Consider the following 19,288-nt stretch of genomic DNA (forward strand, 5'->3'; position numbering starts at 1 on the left):
ATAGTTCAAGACTAAACTAAAGAGAAAAAATGTGAGGTTGTTAGGTATGCACCTTCTGGACCTTAAATTCTCTAGATTTTTTAGATCCAGGGGAGGGGTACAGACAGGGCAACCGAAGCAAGAGGGGAAAAAAATTACAGCTACTTGCCATATGCCGTATGGCTGCCAAATGTTGATTAAAAACATCACATTTGTTTCTCAAACTGTGTTTTTCTCAAGAGGACACAACTTTGCATTTCCACATTCCATCATGCCATTCCTGGATGGGAATCAGATTTCCAGGTAACCGCTGTACATTTCCTGGACACCACCAATGCTATCTTTACAAATTACATTTGAAATTTGGACAGCCTCATTATAAGTCTTACGCCTGCTATGTTTCCCAGTAAAAACAATTCTGGGTTTTGTGGAAAATGTTTTCCTATAATTTGTTCTAGGAAATTCCACAGATCTACTCAGAAGGGCCTCACCTTGGAACATGACCAGGTTGAATGTGGAAAGGTTCCCACCTCTGTGCTGCATCTAAAACATTGGCCTAAAATTTGATTTAAGTTTATTTAATTTTTGTGGCGCAAGATATAACTGAAGCAAAAAATTATACTCTACTCATCTATATCTAACATTAACTGTATTTGTCACACTGTTTCAACATAGATCGAACCAGCACTGCTCTCCAGTTATGACCAAGACTGATTCCCACCTCTATCTTGATTTATGTAACCTCCTTTTAAGAGTTTATGCTTGAAATAGGAAATACAATGCCGAAATAAATTTCTTTATAATCCCTTTTCGAATCAGTCTCCAATTTACTGCACTCTGTAAAGTCATTGACTGACCTAATTTGTCACTTAAATAAGATCCCAGTTGAAGATAGCAGAGAAAAGAATTATTTAACAAATCATACTTTTTATATATAAAAATGGATTGAATGACAAATTTCCCCTGCTCATAACAGTCCTTGATACACCTGATCCCTTTCTGAGACTAGGATCTTGTTATCCAATATTGATGGTATTAAACTATTTTGAGTCATGGATGTTTTTGGTGATAACCCCACCTTAATTCCAATCTGCTGAATTATTTTATACCAAACATTAATTACATGTTTTAATAGTGGGGCTTCTCTTATTCCTGAAAAAAAATTCAGCACCCCATTTATAAATCTCCTGCTATCCTCTCACCCACCTTATGCAGCCCAATTTGTGCCCAGAATGGTCTATCTCGCCCCCCCCCGCCCCGATATATTTTCAAACAGTGAAGTTTATAATACGAGAACCGTTGCCTAGACATTTACCTCTGGTTAGATGCACAAATTTTTTAATGCAATTAAGTCATTGCATTGTTCTCCAACAAAAATCATCTCACTGCAGTCTTATGAATTTACATCCATAAAATTTAAATAAAAAATTCTAGTATTTTCAACTGTTTGGAAAAATAATTCAGGATCAATAATGACAAAAAAAAATTCCTTGCACATCAAAATTAAATTTCAACTCACAGGATCAGTGTAAGAAAATGCTTGTGCCATATTCCTTTGAAACATTTCTAATAAAAAAGTCTTCTTAGCTCCAATTGGCCCATCACTTCTAACCTTACAAGGAAAGTTCCAAAAATTTCTTCTTTTGGTGATTTCACTGAAAATGGTTTCACTCTAATTTTCATATCTGAATGAAAATCTATCCCCTAACCCATTCCAATGCTAACACCATAATGGAAATGATTTCTCCACATCTACTCTCCTTCCGATTTTCATTTTAAAAACTTTAAACCAATTACCCTACAAAGCTCTTATTCTTTTTTCTTTGGCTTGGCTTCGCGGACGAAGATTTATGGAGGGGGTAAAGCTCTTATACATGCCAAATAAATGTCAAAAGAATTAGATAAATGGCCAATCTATATATATTTTACAATATATATACACTCACCTCTAGTTTTCTTTGTGCCAATTCCCCACAGCCTACAATTCCTTGATCTTTTGTGGCAGACCGAGTGGCCGCACAGCTGGACAGGCTGAATCCCCATACCAAGCTCCTTTACCCAGGAGAAGCTTGCAGGCCTGCGTAGGTTGATGAAGCATGTTGCTTCCCTGCTGGCATGTTGCCAGAGAGAATGACTCTGCAGTGCGCTGACTTCACTCCCCTTTATGAAGCGCGCTGACTTCACTCCCTTTTGAGGTGCGCGAATGTTTAAAATAAAACCAGTTGGTAGTTGACTCTTCTCTGATAGCTGTGTTTCTTGAGCTCCACAGTTAGTCCCACTAAATTGGTGACTCTGAGAGGTGCTCAATGCTTTTTGAGCCCCAACAGTGAAATATAGTGAGAAAACTGGCAGAATGGATGCCTCTGTGAAACTGCCCACCTTCTGCCCTCACAGACCACGCCCATGATTCCAGCACGCTGAGCCTCAGTTCCACATTGGGAACATAACAAATGAAGCCATCAAATTCTGGCATGTAGTCGCCTCACTAGATGAAGACTCTGCTGCCAAGGTAGATGATTTTATCAACAACCCACCCGAGGAGGATCAATACAGCGCTTTTAAGGCACACCTCCTCATGACTTTCGACATGTCTGACCTGGAGAGGCACACGCTTACTCCACCTTGACGATTTGCGGGACAGAAGGCCGTCAGAACTGATGAATGAAATGCTTGCATTAGCAGATGGACATTTCAACTGCTTAATGTTCAAGGCGGCCTTCTTAGAACAGCTCCCTCATGACATCGCCCTGCTGCTCTCTTCTGATGACTTCTCCAAACCAAGGGAAGAGGCGAGGGAGGCAGACAGATTTCACAGGATACTGCAGCCTTCCGTGGCAGTTTCAACAGGTCACCTTGGAGAGTCAGGGCAATGCAGCTACCAGTTCTGCGGCACTCCACAAAGAAAAAGCCATTGGAAAACAGTGAGTGGCGTTTCTACCACAGAAAGTGGGGCTGTGTGCCACCGTGAAGTTACGAGGTTGACTCCCAGGAAAACAACAACGCTAACTGCCACTGATGGCCTCGGTTGCAAACTGCTAGTCGACACCAGAACACAACATCTTCCTGCCATCCTCTTATGAGCCTCAAGTTGATTTGCGTGCCGCCAGTGGCAGTACGATTAGCAGTTATGGTACCGTCGATACAACTGGTATTAGGCGACATACCTTACCGCTGGGCTTTTCACGCTAGCAGCCATAGGACAGCACATTTTGGGAGTGGACTTCTTGAGGGCACATGACTTGTTGGTAGATGTGAAAGGGCGCCGTTTGGTACACACCACTATATTCCACACACGCCCACTTTCGTCAGGTCATCGGCTGGCAAGACTGATGTGTGTGCAAACACTTACCACCAATGATTTTGCGAACTTTAAGAGTTTTGTGAACTACTTACACCAGATTTCCATTTAGTCTCTCCACGTCATGGAATTCAGCACTACATAACCACCACCAGCCCTCCCCTATATTCCAAGGCACACAGACTTTTCCCTGACTGGCTACTACAGGCCAAAAAAAAGTTCAAAACTAAGGCAACATCCAAAGGTCCGATAATCCTTGGGCATCGCCACTCCATATGGTGCCCAAAGCATCTGGCAGCGTAAGACCTTGTGGAGATTACCGACGCCTCAACGGTGCAACTGTGCCGGATAGGTATCCAATACCACACATTGAAGATTTAGCTGCCAATCTCCATGGCAAACACATCTTCTCGAAAGTAGACTTAGTAAAAGGTTATCACCAAATCCCCATCCACCCGGAGGACTATCTCTAAAATGGCCATTATTACTCCATTTGGTCTATTTGAGTTTGAGGATGCCTTTCGGCCTTAAGAACACGGCTTAGACGTTCTAATGTTTAATGGACGCCATCACAAAAGATTTGCCTTTCCTTTTCGTCTACCTCGATGACATCTCAGTGGCCAGCTAACACAAGAGCACAGACAACACCTGCGACAGTTCTTCCAGAGGTTTCATGATTTCGGGCTTTCTCTTCTCTTTGGCTTGGCTTCGTGGACGAAGATTGATGGAGGGGTAATGTCCACGTCAGCTGCAGGCTCGTTTGTGGCTGACACCTTTCTATCAACCTTGCAAAGAATGTATTTGGCAAACACACAATTGACTTTTTGGGACATGGGATTTCAAACGCAGGCGTAACCCCGCTTCCAGACAAAGTATCAGCCATTCAGGCCTTCCCAAAGCCCATTACAGTTAAAAGGCTACAAGAATTCCTGAGAATGGTTAACTTTTATAACAGGTTCATCCCGGTAGCTGCCAGGATTATGAAGCCCTTGTTCTACATCCTCACCGGCAAACCTAAAAACCAGCTCTGGACTAGAAAGGCCACAGATGCATTTGACAAAGCAAAAGAGGCACTTTCAAAGGTAACCACATTGGCCCATCCCGGCTGGCACGAATTTGACATCGCCATGGTGTTGGTCCTAGAACAGAAAATCAGCGATCACTGGCAACCCCTGTCATTTTTCAGCCACCACCTCAGCCTGCCTGAATTAAAGTACAGTGTTTTTGACTGGGAGTTGTTAGCACTTTATCTGGCCATCAAACATTTCAGATATTTTCTCGAGGGCAGGCATTTTACTGCATTTACTGACCATAAGCCTCTAATGTTTGACCTTGGCAAGATTACAGATCCCTGGTCTGCGCGTCAGCGGCATCTAGCCTATATTTCTGAATTTATCTCAGATGTGCGGCATTTGTCAGGTAAAGACAATGTTGTAGCTGATGCTTTGTCCAGGAGGGCTGGATCTCTGAGCTCTCGCAATAGCTGAACAAGAGGACCAGGAGGTACAAGCTTTCTGTACTGCTATTATAGACCTGCTCTTAGACCTGACCAAGTGAACATACTTTGTGATACTTCAATCGGCCACCCATGATCAATCATCTCACTGTCTTGGCAAAGGAAACCTTTCAACCACATTAATAGCCTGTCCCACAACTGTCAAGCTTATGTCCTCAAAATATATCTGGCATGGCTTAAAGAGCCAGGTCACTCACTGGGCATGAACATGCCTCTCCTACCAGGCAGCTAAGGTCTAAAGGCACACCCAAGCACCGGTTCAATAATTTTCACCTACGACTCAAAGGTTTCAGCACATAAACATAGACATTGTGAGTCCGCTGCCTGTGTCCAGAGATCAAGGGTATATACTAACAATGGTTGACCATTTTACCTGCTGGCCGGAACTACACCAATGATGGTCATCATGGATGAAACGTGTGCTTGGACTTTTCTCTCGATCTGGATTGCTCGATTCGGAGTACCAGTGCATCTAACCTCAGTTTACTTCAACCTTGTGGGCAAACATGGCGAGACTTTGCGGTAAGCAATTACACCATACTACAGCGTACTACCCTCAGGCTAATGGAACGTTTCCACTGGCATCTGAAACAAGCCTTGCGGGCAAGACTTAATGGGCAGATGAGTTACTGTGGGTGCTTTTGGGTATTAGAATGGCACCCAAGGATGACCTGGAGACCTCTTCAGCAGAATTAATTTACGGTGCTCCACTCCTAGTACCTTAGTGGGGCGCACCCTGGCATCACTCCCCCTCGTGAGGCCCGCTGGCATCACCCCCTCGTGCGGCCCGCTGGCATCACCCCCTCGTGCGGCCCGCTGGCATCACTCCCCCTCGTGCGGCCCGCTGGCATCACTCCCCCTCGTGCGGCCCGCTGGCATCACTCCCCCTCGTGCGGCCCGCTGGCATCACTCCCCCTCGTGCGGCCCGCTGGCATCACTCCCCCTCGTGCGGCCCGCTGGCATCACTCCCCCTCGTGCGGCCCGCTGGCATCACTCCCCCTCGTGCGGCCCGCTGGCATCACTCCCCCTCGTGCGGCCCGCTGGCATCACTCCCCCTCGTGCGGCCCGCTGGCATCACTCCCCCTCGTGCGGCCCGCTGGCATCACTCCCCCTCGTGCGGCCCGCTGGCATCACTCCCCCTCGTGCGGCCCGCTGGCATCACTCCCCCTCGTGCGGCCCGCTGGCATCACTCCCCCTCGTGCGGCCCGCTGGCATCACTCCCCCTCGTGCGGCCCGCTGGCATCACTCCCCCTCGTGCGGCCCGCTGGCATCACTCCCCTCGTGCGGCCCGCTGGCATCACTCCCCCTCGTGCGGCCCGCTGGCATCACTCCCCCTCGTGCGGCCCGCTGGCATCACTCCCCCTCGTGCGGCCCGCTGGCATCACTCCCCCTCGTGCGGCCCGCTGGCATCACTCCCCCTCGTGCGGCCCGCTGGCATCACTCCCCCTCGTGCGGCCCGCTGGCATCACTCCCCCTCGTGCGGCCCGCTGGCATCACTCCCCCTCGTGCGGCCCGCTGGCATCACTCCCCCTCGTGCGGCCCGCTGGCATCACTCCCCCTCGTGCGGCCCGCTGGCATCACTCCCCCTCGTGCGGCCCGCTGGCATCACTCCCCCTCGTGCGGCCCGCTGGCATCACTCCCCCTCGTGAGGCCCGCTGGCATCACTCCCCCTCGTGAGGCCCGCTGGCATCACTCCCCCTCGTGAGGCCCGCTGGCATCACTCCCCCTCGTGAGGCCCGCTGGCATCACTCCCCCTCGTGAGGCCCGCTGGCATCACTCCCCCTCGTGAGGCCCGCTGGCATCACTCCCCCTCGTGAGGCCCGCTGGCATCACTCCCCCTCGTGAGGCCCGCTGGCATCACTCCCCCTCGTGAGGCCCGCTGGCATCACTCCCCCTCGTGAGGCCCGCTGGCATCACTCCCCCTCGTGAGGCCCGCTGGCATCACTCCCCCTCGTGAGGCCCGCTGGCATCACTCCCCCTCGTGAGGCCCGCTGGCATCACTCCCCCTCGTGAGGCCCGCTGGCATCACTCCCCCTCGTGAGGCCCGCTGGCATCACTCCCCCTCGTGAGGCCCGCTGGCATCACTCCCCCTCGTGAGGCCCGCTGGCATCACTCCCCCTCGTGAGGCCCGCTGGCATCACTCCCCCTCGTGAGGCCCGCTGGCATCACTCCCCCTCGTGAGGCCCGCTGGCATCACTCCCCCTCGTGAGGCCCGCTGGCATCACTCCCCCTCGTGAGGCCCGCTGGCATCACTCCCCCTCGTGAGGCCCGCTGGCATCACTCCCCCTCGTGAGGCCCGCTGGCATCACTCCCCCTCGTGAGGCCCGCTGGCATCACTCCCCCTCGTGAGGCCCGCTGGCATCACTCCCCCTCGTGAGGCCCGCTGGCATCACTCCCCCTCGTGAGGCCCGCTGGCATCACTCCCCCTCGTGAGGCCCGCTGGCATCACTCCCCCTCGTGAGGCCCGCTGGCATCACTCCCCCTCGTGAGGCCCGCTGGCATCACTCCCCCTCGTGAGGCCCGCTGGCATCACTCCCCCTCGTGAGGCCCGCTGGCATCACTCCCCCTCGTGAGGCCCGCTGGCATCACTCCCCCTCGTGAGGCCCGCTGGCATCACTCCCCCTCGTGAGGCCCGCTGGCATCACTCCCCCTCGTGAGGCCCGCTGGCATCACTCCCCCTCGTGAGGCCCGCTGGCATCACTCCCCCTCGTGAGGCCCGCTGGCATCACTCCCCCTCGTGAGGCCCGCTGGCATCACTCCCCCTCGTGAGGCCCGCTGGCATCACTCCCCCTCGTGAGGCCCGCTGGCATCACTCCCCCTCGTGAGGCCCGCTGGCATCACTCCCCCTCGTGAGGCCCGCTGGCATCACTCCCCCTCGTGAGGCCCGCTGGCATCACCCCCTCGTGAGGCCCGCTGGCATCACTCCCCCTCGTGAGGCCCGCTGGCATCACTCCCCCTCGTGAGGCCCGCTGGCATCACTCCCCCTCGTGAGGCCCGCTGGCATCACTCCTCTTTATGAAGCGCGCGCACAATTGTTTAAAATAAAAAACATATGGTAGTTGACTCTTTGGTAAGCTGTGTTTCCTGTGCTTTGTAGTTAGTAGCACGAAACTTTCATTTTTTTTTAGACATACAGAATGGCAAGAGGTCATTTCGGCCTACGAGCCTGCACCTTCCAAATACACCCAATTAACCTACACCTCCAGTCTGTTTCAAATTGTGGGAGGAATCCAGAGCCCCTGGAATGAACTCATGGAGATATGGGATGAATGTACAAATTCCTTACAAACTATGCGGGATTTCAACCCGTCCTGATCACTGGCACTGGAGCAGTGCTGCGCTAACCATGCCATCCCAAATTTAAAGCATCTCCACCTCAAACTCAAGTTCTAGTTCAATGTCATATATACCAAGACACAGTGATAGATTGTTTTGCAAGTAGACCAGTTGTCATCACATACAGAGTACAAAAATTAAGACAGTACAAAAGTAGAATTAGAGAGAGATAGGCTGATACAGAGCAGAGATAACATTTGTATTATTTTTGTGTTCATTTCCCAGGCAAAATTGCTCCCAGTAAGCCAAGACTCAAATCTAGAGTGCAAGGCCTTCAGTATATTAAAACAAAGTTTCAACATTAAATCAGTGCAAAAAAAAAATCAGCTGGTGAATTTAATAATGGTAATTGAAATAAAATTGTACTATTTTAATTTTAGAAATTAAAATTACAAAAGTTAATTACAAAATATGAGGAACCTTAACCACTATAAATGGAAAATAGTGATAACATGAAATAAATGGAAAAGAACAGTGTACATGTATGTAGAATCTAGGGCAAGTTGAAAAGAGTGTGGAGACGAATAATGTGGAATTAGTGTACAATTTACTAAAATAGGTGGTTGATCAACTTAGATTCAGTAGGCTGAAGGCCTATTTCTGATAAATGACTAACAGTGGATGAAAAATTTTTAAAAGGCGCAAACGAGTACAATTACTACACACAGTTAAAAATTCAAATCGAAAGGTCAGTTTACCCAAACTGAAAGTCAAATTACATCATCCCTTTAATGTACATCAGAATCAATATGACAACAGTAGAATCTCTGTGCGACTATGGAAGGCAATTTTAGCTTTGGAATACTCAGTATAGTCTAAAATGTTATTTAAATCAATGTTCTGATGGAAAAACATCAACTGAAATTACCAGATATCAAAACTATTTTGTTTAAATGACCCCGTCTTCAGAACAAAGCACAATATAGCATGTCTAATAGCATGCTACTTAGATAAAAGGCACGGTATTATCTTTAACGCAACAAGGAACATTCATTACCCAGTAGTAGAAAATATTTTTTTTTAAATTAGTCTTTAAAAGGATCACCTACTTTCATGTATGCAAATTCTTTCATTGCTGCAAGGCGGGAGAGATAAAGCCAGGACATTTTTTGTCTATGTTTATGGTAATCGCGTTTATTCTTCAAATTCCGAAATGATGTACGCCCCAACCTATGTAGCTTTAAAGCAAGCTGCTGTTCTTCTTCGTTTGCAACAATATAAATGTCTAGAATAAATTAAAGCAAACTATGTTACAGGTGCATCATTTTGAAACCATTTTACAATTTCTTACAAATAATGCTTTTGCAGTACTCCTGGATACTGTTTAAGATAAACCATGTCACCATGCACTTTATGTAATATTAAATTCAGCAGCAGGAGACTGTCACCTTGAAGGTCTTGCACCTCTACAGGCCAAAGGCAAATTGATGCCAATTCTTAAATTACGCTGAGAACACTGCCACATGAAAAAAAAATCCCTAATTTGTGTTAGGTTCCCTACAAATTGAATGCAGCTCAATTAGATTGTCAGTATTTGACAGACCCAAGTATTTGGGGATGTGGGAAGGGGGAAAGAGAAGGACCATTATATATTGAGGCAGATTTCCAGTGCAGATTATTAAGTAAAATTGTAAGAACCCATAATCATCCATGGACAAAAACCCCAGATATGGCATTTATTACACAATGCTGGACACAAATGTGCATGCTTGGCTAGTTTCATCTGTGCAACAGTGCATCAAATGCACAGAACCTGGAAAAACCTTTTTGAAATTCAACAGCCTTTATTAAGTTCTTATTGCATCAATAAAAACTCAAAATTTCCCACCTTTGATTTTTCATTCAAATTATCTTGTGGCATAGGAATTAAGACCCACATTTCAGACAATCATCTTTAGTTACCAGTGATAATGTTTTGTTATAATTAACCACAAATATAGCTGTTAAACATTGAAACTGTTAATTTGTAGAAACAAAATAATGCAGGAAGGAAAAAGATCAGAATTTTACTGTAATTATTTTCTTACCAGATTCTTTGCCAACGCCCATTTGGTTTCCAACAGAATTAAGGACATTTCGTGACGAAAGTGTTTTCAGGGCTAGGTAGTCATATCCAGAATTTGTCAACCGATAACCCTGTACAGCTAATAGACAGTGTGAGATTAACTAAACAGGACAAAGGATAGATGAAATGTAGCATAGCTCATCTAACCTTTTACTAGTACACAAGTTTGGAGTTATTGGACACTCTAATCTAGCTGCTTATCCTGATCAATGAATCCCAAAGATGCATTTTCTGGGTTTTTTTTTTAAATGTGCTTTTTTGCATTCTTATCCCAAACAGTAAATTTAACTACCATTCACATTTTTCAATGCAGACATTGTGCCAGATTTTTGAGATGCTTACAACTAAGCTATTTACAGTGAATGAGGTGGAAGCAGATGCTTTATAGTAGTGACATTTCACAAATAAACAGCAACTGAAGTGGATCCACACTCTAGATAATTTGACTTCTTAGCTTTGTTGGATTTTTATATATTCTTCTTCTGCCAGTCTCCTTTAGCCATTCATATGTCTTCCAGACCAAGTGTTTCTCTATTTCTCACATGATTTTCCTATCAAGAATCAAAAAATTAATCTGGGCATTCCTCTTTCAACTACTCTTTTGAGACACGCATGTCACTTGTACTAAGCAACTCCTAACAATGGAACTGCATTGTGCTTCGAAAAGATCCAATTAGTGCATTTATTTAAAATACAAGAAGTTTTCCCGTTGCCTCTCAAAAGAGAATACTATCCATTTTGATAACAATATCTGAAACAATATTTCTATAATTTTAACATGATCTTCATGTGAAAATGTCCACCCCACACCAGAGAAAGACTTCCCCCCCCCCCATACCATATCATAAATGCGTAATAGATATTCTAAAGTCATTAACACACTCAGGAGCATGATATTGCAAAATAAAACCTAATTTACCATTAGTAGAAAAGTCATTGACATCAATTTTAATTACATAAAAGACACCAGGTTACACACAACTACTTCATTTCATACACAAATTATTAAAAGAAAAAAAAAACATAACTTCAAATAAAATAGAGAAACATATCTATTCATCAAAATGGATTATCCAAAATGAACACGTTATAAGCTGAACAGAGACAAACAATTCAATCAAGGTAAAAACAATTGATCAGTAGATATAGCAAAAACAAATGAAAGTAAATAAATACCACTTGAAAAAAAAACAATTTTGAAGAAAATGTCTTGGCATGTTTATATTAGAATGCTGGTTAAACTAATACAAAGTCATTATTAGAATTTTTAAACTAATCTCAAACATACTTTTGGTTCGTTCATAAGCCAGTAGCTTATGTTTTACTAATTCACGCAGGACCTTGTTGCATCCGCCATGTTTAAGGTTTGAAATTGAAGCAATTAGACTTGGTGGAACAATTTCATGATTTTTCATTCCCATTTCAACCTGCATGTTGAAACAAAAAAGATGAAAATTGCAACTTTAAAGTACTGAGATTAAAGTAAAAATTAAATGGAAATAATTAAAGAATAAAATGACAATTATGTCACCTCTATAGAGCAAAAACAGCAGATGAAAAACTCCAGTAAATCATGAAACGGCAGGTCTGTCCACGTTACAGAAGAGGTGCTGGAGGGGTGAAAGTGCACGACAGTAGATAAACCTCAGACACGTTGAAATGTATCCGAAGACATGATGGGAAGCTTGGGAAGAAACTGGAGGAGCCTTAGCAGAAAAACATGCATCATCATTCAGCACAGGCGAGATGCCTGAAGGGTACCTGTGCTTTTGTTTAAAAACTGCTTCAAGGAAAAGTCACACAACTGCAGGCTTGGTGAAGTACATGCACGTGACAGCAAATTCAATTATCTCCTCCAGTTAACACAACACACACAAGTGCCGCAGGAACCCAGCAAGTCACGCAGCATCTTTGGAAAGTAATAGGCAGCTAACGTAGAAACTCCTGCTGTCTTGGTGAGAGAGGACACGAGTTCGAAATAGCTTTAGCAACTAACTGCAGTACAATTTTTTTTAGGTGACACAAACTGCGACATGTTGGAGAGAGTGAACGTTTATGGCAGTGGAGAACAATTTGTGGATGCATTAAGTTCCTTGAGCTGTGTTACAACAGGAAGTATACCAACATTTCTGTTGTGTCTTGTGGACAATAGAAGTCTCAATAGGGGAGTCTATAACCTGATCATATAGACGATATTTATCTTGTTTGACCAATTAAGCTTCTGGACAATGACAACCAAAGTGATGATGCCAGAAAATTCAGTTACAGCAACACATTGAATGTCAGTAGGTGATTTGGCTCTATGGTAGATGACAGCATCTGACACAAGTATGACATAACTGTTAGTACTTCTTTAAAGGATGTCAGACACAAGTTTTTAAAAAATTTTTACTGCATATGCACCATATACTGCTTCATTTACAGAGAAGTGGCATATGAAATTAACACAATGCAGCAGTTTTACTTATGATAAGATGGAAGGAAGATTGTCATTAAGCAGATGAAGATCATTGTACAGGCCACTTCCAAGATACAATTTGAATAAAACATCATGAGGTGATTTTTTTTCAAGAATGTGGGCCATGCCTTTTGATGACCTGCTCTGGTTGTTGGATCAAACGTCTTAGACCCAGAATTCAGGCATTCTTTCAGGGTCCTACACACAACCAGCCTTATCAACTTTATCAATGACCTTCTATCATAAGATCTGAAAAGCAGGCATAAAACATAAAAGTCTACAGACACCGTGGTTAAAGTAGAAAAACAATGCTCATCTAACGCTACTTTACAAAGGCAAATATGTACTCAACGTTTTGGGCTTGAGCCCTTCATCAAGAGTACTTAAAGTACACTGACAATCAAGAGTTTCTCCAGCATTGTGTTTCTCTCTGAAAAGTAGGCATGCAGTGAAGGAAAAAAAACCAAATCAAGATAGGTACGACAGGCACATGATGCAAGGAAAATAGAGGATTGTGGGTGTGAGGTAGGGAAGGTTGTGGGGTACAACAGTACCACATCATGGGCCAAAGGGTCTCTGTAATGTTCCACGTTTTTATTTGCAATTCACTTCCTCTCCTCATCTGCAAGACCATCTTCAATGCACATTGGCCCTCACACACTTTATGTGGATTGGCAAATTACAGATTTTCAGTGGCCTCCATTCATTAACCACCCAAAAGTTATTTCTGTCAAAACGTACAAACTGCACTTCTCAAAGACTGTTTAATTGCCTGATATACTACAAAAAAAACGTGCTACTCAGAAAGCAAATGGGAAACTGACATTCCGCCGAGATCCCAACATTCAGATGCCCGCACTAACAGGCCGTGTTCTCCAATTATGAAGGAGATGTTTGGAATCATTTTCAATGCCCAATCTTAGATCAGATCAGAGCGAGAAGAACTGGGGGGGGGGGCGCGGAGGGGGGGCGCGGAGGGGGGGCGCGGAGGGGGGCGCGGAGGGGGGGCGCGGAGGGGGGGCGCGGAGGGGGGGCGCGGAGGGGGGGCGCGGAGGGGGGGCGGCGGAGGGGGGGGGCCGCGGAAGGGGGCGCGGAGGGGGGGCGCGGGGGGCGCGGAGGGGGGGCGGGGGGCGCGGAGGGGGGGCGGGGGGGCGCGGAGGGGGGGCGGGGGGCGCGGAGGGGGGGGGGGGCGCGGAGGGGGGGCGGGGGGCGCGGAGGGGGGGCGGGGGGCGCGGAGGGGGGCGGGGGGCGCGGGGGGGGGCGGGGGGCGCGGGGGGGGGCGGGGGGCGCGGGGGGGGGGCGGGGGCGCGGAGGGGGGGCGGGGGGCGCGGAGGGGGGGCGGGGGGCGCGGAGAGGGGGCGGGGGGCGCGGAGGGGGGGCGGGGGGCGCGGAGGGGGGGCGGGGGGCGCGGAGGGGGGGCGGGGGGCGCGGAGGGGGGCGGGGGGCGCGGAGGGGGGGCGGGGGGCGCAGAGGGGGGGGCGGGGGGCGCGGGGGGGGGCGGGGGGCGCGGGGGGGGGCGGGGGGGCGCGGGGGGGGGCGGGGGGCGCGGGGGTGGGGCGGGGGGCGCGGAGAGGGGGCGGGGGCGCGGAGGGGGGGCGGGGGGCGCGGCGGGGGCCGCGGAGGGGGGGCGGGGGGCGCGGAGGGGGGGCGGGGGGCACGGAGGGGGGGCGGGGGGCACGGAGGGGGGGCGGGGGGCACGGAGGGGGGGGCGGGGGGGCACGGAGGGGGGGCGGGGGCACGGAGGGGGGGCGGGGGGCACGGAGGGGGGGCGGGGGGCACGGAGGGGGGCGGGGGGCACGGAGGGGGGGCGGGGGGCACGGAGGGGGGGCGGGGGGCACGGAGGGGGGGCGGGGGGCACGGAGGGGGGGCGGGGGGCACGGAGGGGGGGCGGGGGGCACGAGGGGGGGCGGGGGGCACGGAGGGGGGGCGGGGGGCACGGAGGGGGGGCGGGGGGCACGGAGGGGGGGCGGGGGGCACGGAGGGGGGGCGGGGGGCACGGAGGGGGGGCGGGGGGCACGGAGGGGGGGCGGGGGGCACGGAGGGGGGGCGGGGGGCACGGAGGGGGGGCGGGGGGCACGGAGGGGGAGCGGGGGGCACGGAGGGGGAGCGGGGGGCACGGAGGGGGAGCGGGGGGCACGGAGGGGGAGCGGGGGGCACGGAGGGGGAGCGGGGGGCACGGAGGGGGAGCGGGGGGCACGGAGGGGGAGCGGGGGGCACGGAGGGGGAGCGGGGGCACGGAGGGGGAGCGGGGGGCACGGAGGGGGAGCGGGGGGCACGGAGGGGGAGCGGGGGGCACGGAGGGGGAGCGGGGGGCACGGAGGGGGAGCGGGGGGCACGGAGGGGGAGCGGGGGGCACGGAGGGGGAGCGGGGGGCACGGAGGGGGAGCGGGGGGCACGGAGGGGGAGCGGGGGGCACGGAGGGGGAGCGGGGGGCACGGAGGGGGAGCGGGGGGCACGGAGGGGGAGCGGGGGGCACGGAGGGGGAGCGGGGGGCACGGAGGGGGAGCGGGGGGCACGGAGGGGGAGCGGGGGGCACGGAGGGGGAGCGGGGGGCACGGAGGGGGAGCGGGGGGCACGGAGGGGGAGCGGGGGGCACGGAGGGGGAGCGGGGGGCACGGAGGGGGAGCGGGGGGCACGGAGGGGGAGCGGGGGGCACGGAGGGGGAGCGGGGGGCACGGAGGGGGAGCGGGGGGCACGGAGGGGGAGCGGGGGGCACGGAGGGGGAGCGGGGGGCACGGAGGGGGAGCGGGGGGCACGGAGGGGGAGCGGGGGGCACGGAGGGGGAGCGGGGGGCACGGAGGGGGAGCGGGGGGCACGGAGGGGGAGCGGGGGGCACGGAGGGGGAGCGGGGGGCACGGAGGGGGAGCGGGGGGCACGGAGGGGGAGCGGGGGGCACGGAGGGGGAGAGGGGGGCACGGAGGGGGAGAGGGGGGCACGGAGGGGGAGAGGGGGGCACGGAGGGGGAGAGGGGGGCACGGAGGGGGAGAGGGGGGCACGGAGGGGGAGAGGGGGGCACGGAGGGGGAGAGGGGGCACGGAGGGGGAGAGGGGGCACGGAGGGGGAGAGGGGGGCACGGAGGGGGAGAGGGGGCACGGAGGGGGAGAGGGGGCACGGAGGGGGGGGGGGCACGGGGAGGGGGCACTGCCAACTAGGCCCAGAACCACCCCAACACGTTTAGTGAAACACCGTTATAAAACTCACCCCGACCAGCACCCGGAAATCATCCCGACTGAGGTACCGCAACAACACGACGTTCAGCTTGCCCATGGCGTCCGCGACTCACTCCGCCGGCACTCGCACTGCGCACGCGCCGGTCACCCAACCGCGCATGCTCCCCACCGGTATCAGCCAATACTTCCGGTCGAAGCATGTCTGAGGTGAAGGACTGATGGTGGTGAACAGTGTGGAAGGCCGCTCCAGCATCTATTATATTTTTTTAATCTTCTGCATTTCCCTTCATCAAGACATGTGTTACTTCATCAGTTTCTTTCGTAGTCTGGCAACCATGCTTGAAGCTGATGAACAATATGGCCCTCAAACATTCGATATGGAAGGAATTAACAGTGAAAGGTCACTCATGGCATAGTTGCCAATACTTATAAAGCACTTTTTTCCCCCCATATCATTTTGAGTATCGATACTGCAGCCACCTTACACTACGAAGAATTTGGCTTGGGTGATGGAATTAAATAACGAATCCAATACTGGTAGAAACAGCAGCTTTAAAATTACCCCCAGTCCCCTCAACCCAGAACCCCGAAGGTCCAAGAGACTAAGGAAAACCTGCCAGATCCTGGACTTATGAACATGCCCGGGGGGTGGGGGGAGAAGTGGCCAAATGTGGGTGAATCTAGTGATATGCCATTACATCACTAGGTCAACAGGGGCCACCGTCTGATGACCCTGTATAAAAATCCGATCCGAGCTGCACAGAGGCAAGACCTAGCTGTATATATCACTCTATTAAAGCCTGCATTTAACCTTCACGATGCTTCGTGTGGTTGATGTCAGTCTCAGAATCGTTTATTGCCAGCTGTACGGAAAAACTGTTTTGTGTAGACAGTCACTGCCATCGGCTGCTCTGCACCCACTGAAATTGCATTGCCAGCCACCCTACTTGCAACAGCGTACTGCACATGCACGGGCTCCACGAGGGCGCGCAAGATGAAATGAATACCAGCATGGAGCAGATGCTATGCTATGTGCTCTCTCTCTCCCTTTCTCTCTGATTGAGTACAGTAAAGTTGTTTGGTTCGCCTCATCTGCCAACTCGTTTAGTTATTCAGCACTGTTATGGAGTCCAGAGGACCCCAGGAACCAGCAGCAATAGATAGGCACCACAACACAGAGTTACTTAAACAAAAGTAGTTTTTAATTATATATGAACAAGAAAACAGAATTAAACTTTAACATTACTTAACCTACCTAACCTACTTAATCCCCCTCTAATACTAAGCGCAGGTGTGTGTATTGTATATTTAAGATTAGAAAAGTTCTTTGGATCACAGTCCAATCTCACTGGTTGCAGGCAATTCTTGTATTGTGCACAGAATTGAGCATTAACAAAGTTCACCAGTCTTTGGTGCTTAACAGGCAAATGGTGACCACTCAGGAAGATTTTTATTGGTCTTCAGAGAGAGATTCCTTTTGTTCCAGGTCATCAGCACCTGATTCCTGTTTAATCAGTCTTGCTGATGAAACTTGCCCCCTTCAGGGTTCTCCAGATGATGTTCCTTCTTTCAGGTCACCTTTCAGACAGCCAGTCTTCTCCTTTGACCAGGCAGTCTTCCAAAGGTTTGCCAGCTTTGTCCTTCTGGAACTGATTTCTGTCTCCTTTCTCTCTTTTTCAAACTCTCCCTTTCTGAGAGCAAAACTGTACTTATCTCCCTGCAAAATTCACATGCTCTCCCAGGCAAGCTGTATGCTGCAACTTTGTTGCTCTTTTTGCAAAAAGCACTCTGCAAAAGTCCTGCAAATATTCTGTTTTAAAATGTTTGTGTGCAACCTGCTCTAATAATCCTTCCCAAAACACCTCTAAATACTCTGTCACAGCACGCAATAACAAACATGATACCAGAAATGGGATTGAGAGCGTCCCAAGCCTGACACTTTCCAATCAGTAGCAGTGAGTAACCAGACTGTTTTCAATAGTCACCATAATGGTGGATGGATTTAGATGGCATGACCCACTCGTGTTTAAAGGAAATGTAGTGGAGAACTGGCATATTTTTGAGCAAGAGTGTGACATTTTTATTGCTGCAGCGAACAGCAATATGCCTGCCTGCACTAGAGAGAGAGTACATTTTGTTAAATTTGGTGGGCCTGGAAGCCATTAAATGGATGAGGTTGTTAATGTACACAGTCGAAGTGCGCAAAGGGAAACTTGTTATGAGCCTGGCTGAGTTGAGAGAGGACCCCAAATGTTTAAAATGAAAATTCAGGAAAATGTGCAATCCACAGAGAAACATGAAGATGGAAAGGCACAAGTTTAATATTAGAGACCAAAAGCCTGGCGAGTCAATCCACTCATAGGTCAGTGATTTGAAAATCAGAGCAAAGACCTGTAACTTTGGAATGCTCTGCAAGAAATTAATTGAATATAGGATGGTTTGTAGTATTTGTGATGATAGTATGTGGAAGGTGCTCCAGCATGTTAGTGAGCTAACGCTAGCAAAGGCTATCTCTACCTGTATGGGGTACGAAACAGCAAAAAGCTGGCCTCTCCACAACATCAGGCCACAAGCATTGATGCGATACAGGCAGGAACGGCAAACAGACAGTGGCTGGAGATGAGGAGGAAGAGCCAGCCAGGCCACACCACACTATTGTCCAGGGCAGGGTGCAGCAATTATGGAGGCGATCACATGCTGAGGAGAGAAATGTGCCCAGTGTTCGGCCAGCAGTGCAGAACCTGTGGAAAGTGGAACCATTTCAGCAGATGCTGCTGATTCAGGGAGCAAACCAAAACACAGACCAGATCCAGAAGGACAATTGACAAGTTGGAGCCGGAACAGGGGAGAGTCAACCCTGATGATGAGTACTATGTTGATGGGCTGACCCTGCAGATTGCAGGCAACCCAGCGGAAACAATGAGGCATTCGTATCCTTGAAAGTCAACAGCAAGGTGGCAGAGGTGAAGGTTGACACAGGAGCAAAATACAACATCATATCACGAAAGACATTCAAACAGCTGAAAGAGCAGAACAGGTTAAATCATGCGTTAGGTTAATGAGTCTGGTGGTGTGCAGAGACAGCAGAATCCAAACCAACGGCACGGTGCAGCTATGGTGCTATGTACAGGGATGGTTACATATATTAACATCTTCATGGTACACGAGGATGTCACGCCTCTGCTAGGCCTGAGCGCATGCATACACATGGCACTCGTTTCGTTCAGCAGAGAGGTACACCAGATAATCCCCTCCAAAGAAGATCTATCACAAAGTATCTTTTCCAAATATGGCGAGCTTTTCACAGATGAGCTGGGGAGGCAGCCAGTGACATACTCCACGCGGCTCGACCCGGATTTGACCTGTGGTTGTCCAGTGCGATGAAAGACAAGGTCAAGACCGAGCTGGACAAATGCAGGACTTTGGAGTAATCACTCCAGTTTTGGAGCCGACTGAATGGGTGTCC

The 19,288-nt window shown here is 50.2% G+C and overlaps 1 protein-coding gene across 4 annotated transcripts in view; it reads right to left on the reverse strand.

The window, feature by feature from the left end:
* Nucleotides 1-19,288, reverse strand: part of riok2 (RIO kinase 2 (yeast)) — a 61,132-nt gene that overhangs the window by 18,338 nt on the left and 23,506 nt on the right. The window contains exons 1-5 of one of the 4 annotated variants that reach the window (XM_069892206.1): nt 15,854-15,958; nt 11,726-11,804; nt 11,483-11,621; nt 10,157-10,273; nt 9,179-9,354 (exon numbers count right to left, since the gene is read on the reverse strand). In XM_069892206.1, the coding sequence (XP_069748307.1) occupies nt 9,179-9,354; nt 10,157-10,273; nt 11,483-11,621; nt 11,726-11,804; nt 15,854-15,876 (534 nt within the window). In that variant the 5' untranslated portion in view covers nt 15,877-15,958. Of the gene's footprint in view, nt 1-9,178; nt 9,355-10,156; nt 10,274-11,482; nt 11,622-11,725; nt 11,805-15,853; nt 15,959-19,288 lie in introns of those variants that run through there. The other 3 variants (XM_069892216.1, XM_069892227.1, XM_069892235.1) reach the window with 3 other exon arrangements.

Source organism: Narcine bancroftii, chromosome 1 (assembly GCF_036971445.1).
Source record: "Narcine bancroftii isolate sNarBan1 chromosome 1, sNarBan1.hap1, whole genome shotgun sequence".
NCBI classification, from domain to species: domain Eukaryota; kingdom Metazoa; phylum Chordata; class Chondrichthyes; order Torpediniformes; family Narcinidae; genus Narcine; species Narcine bancroftii.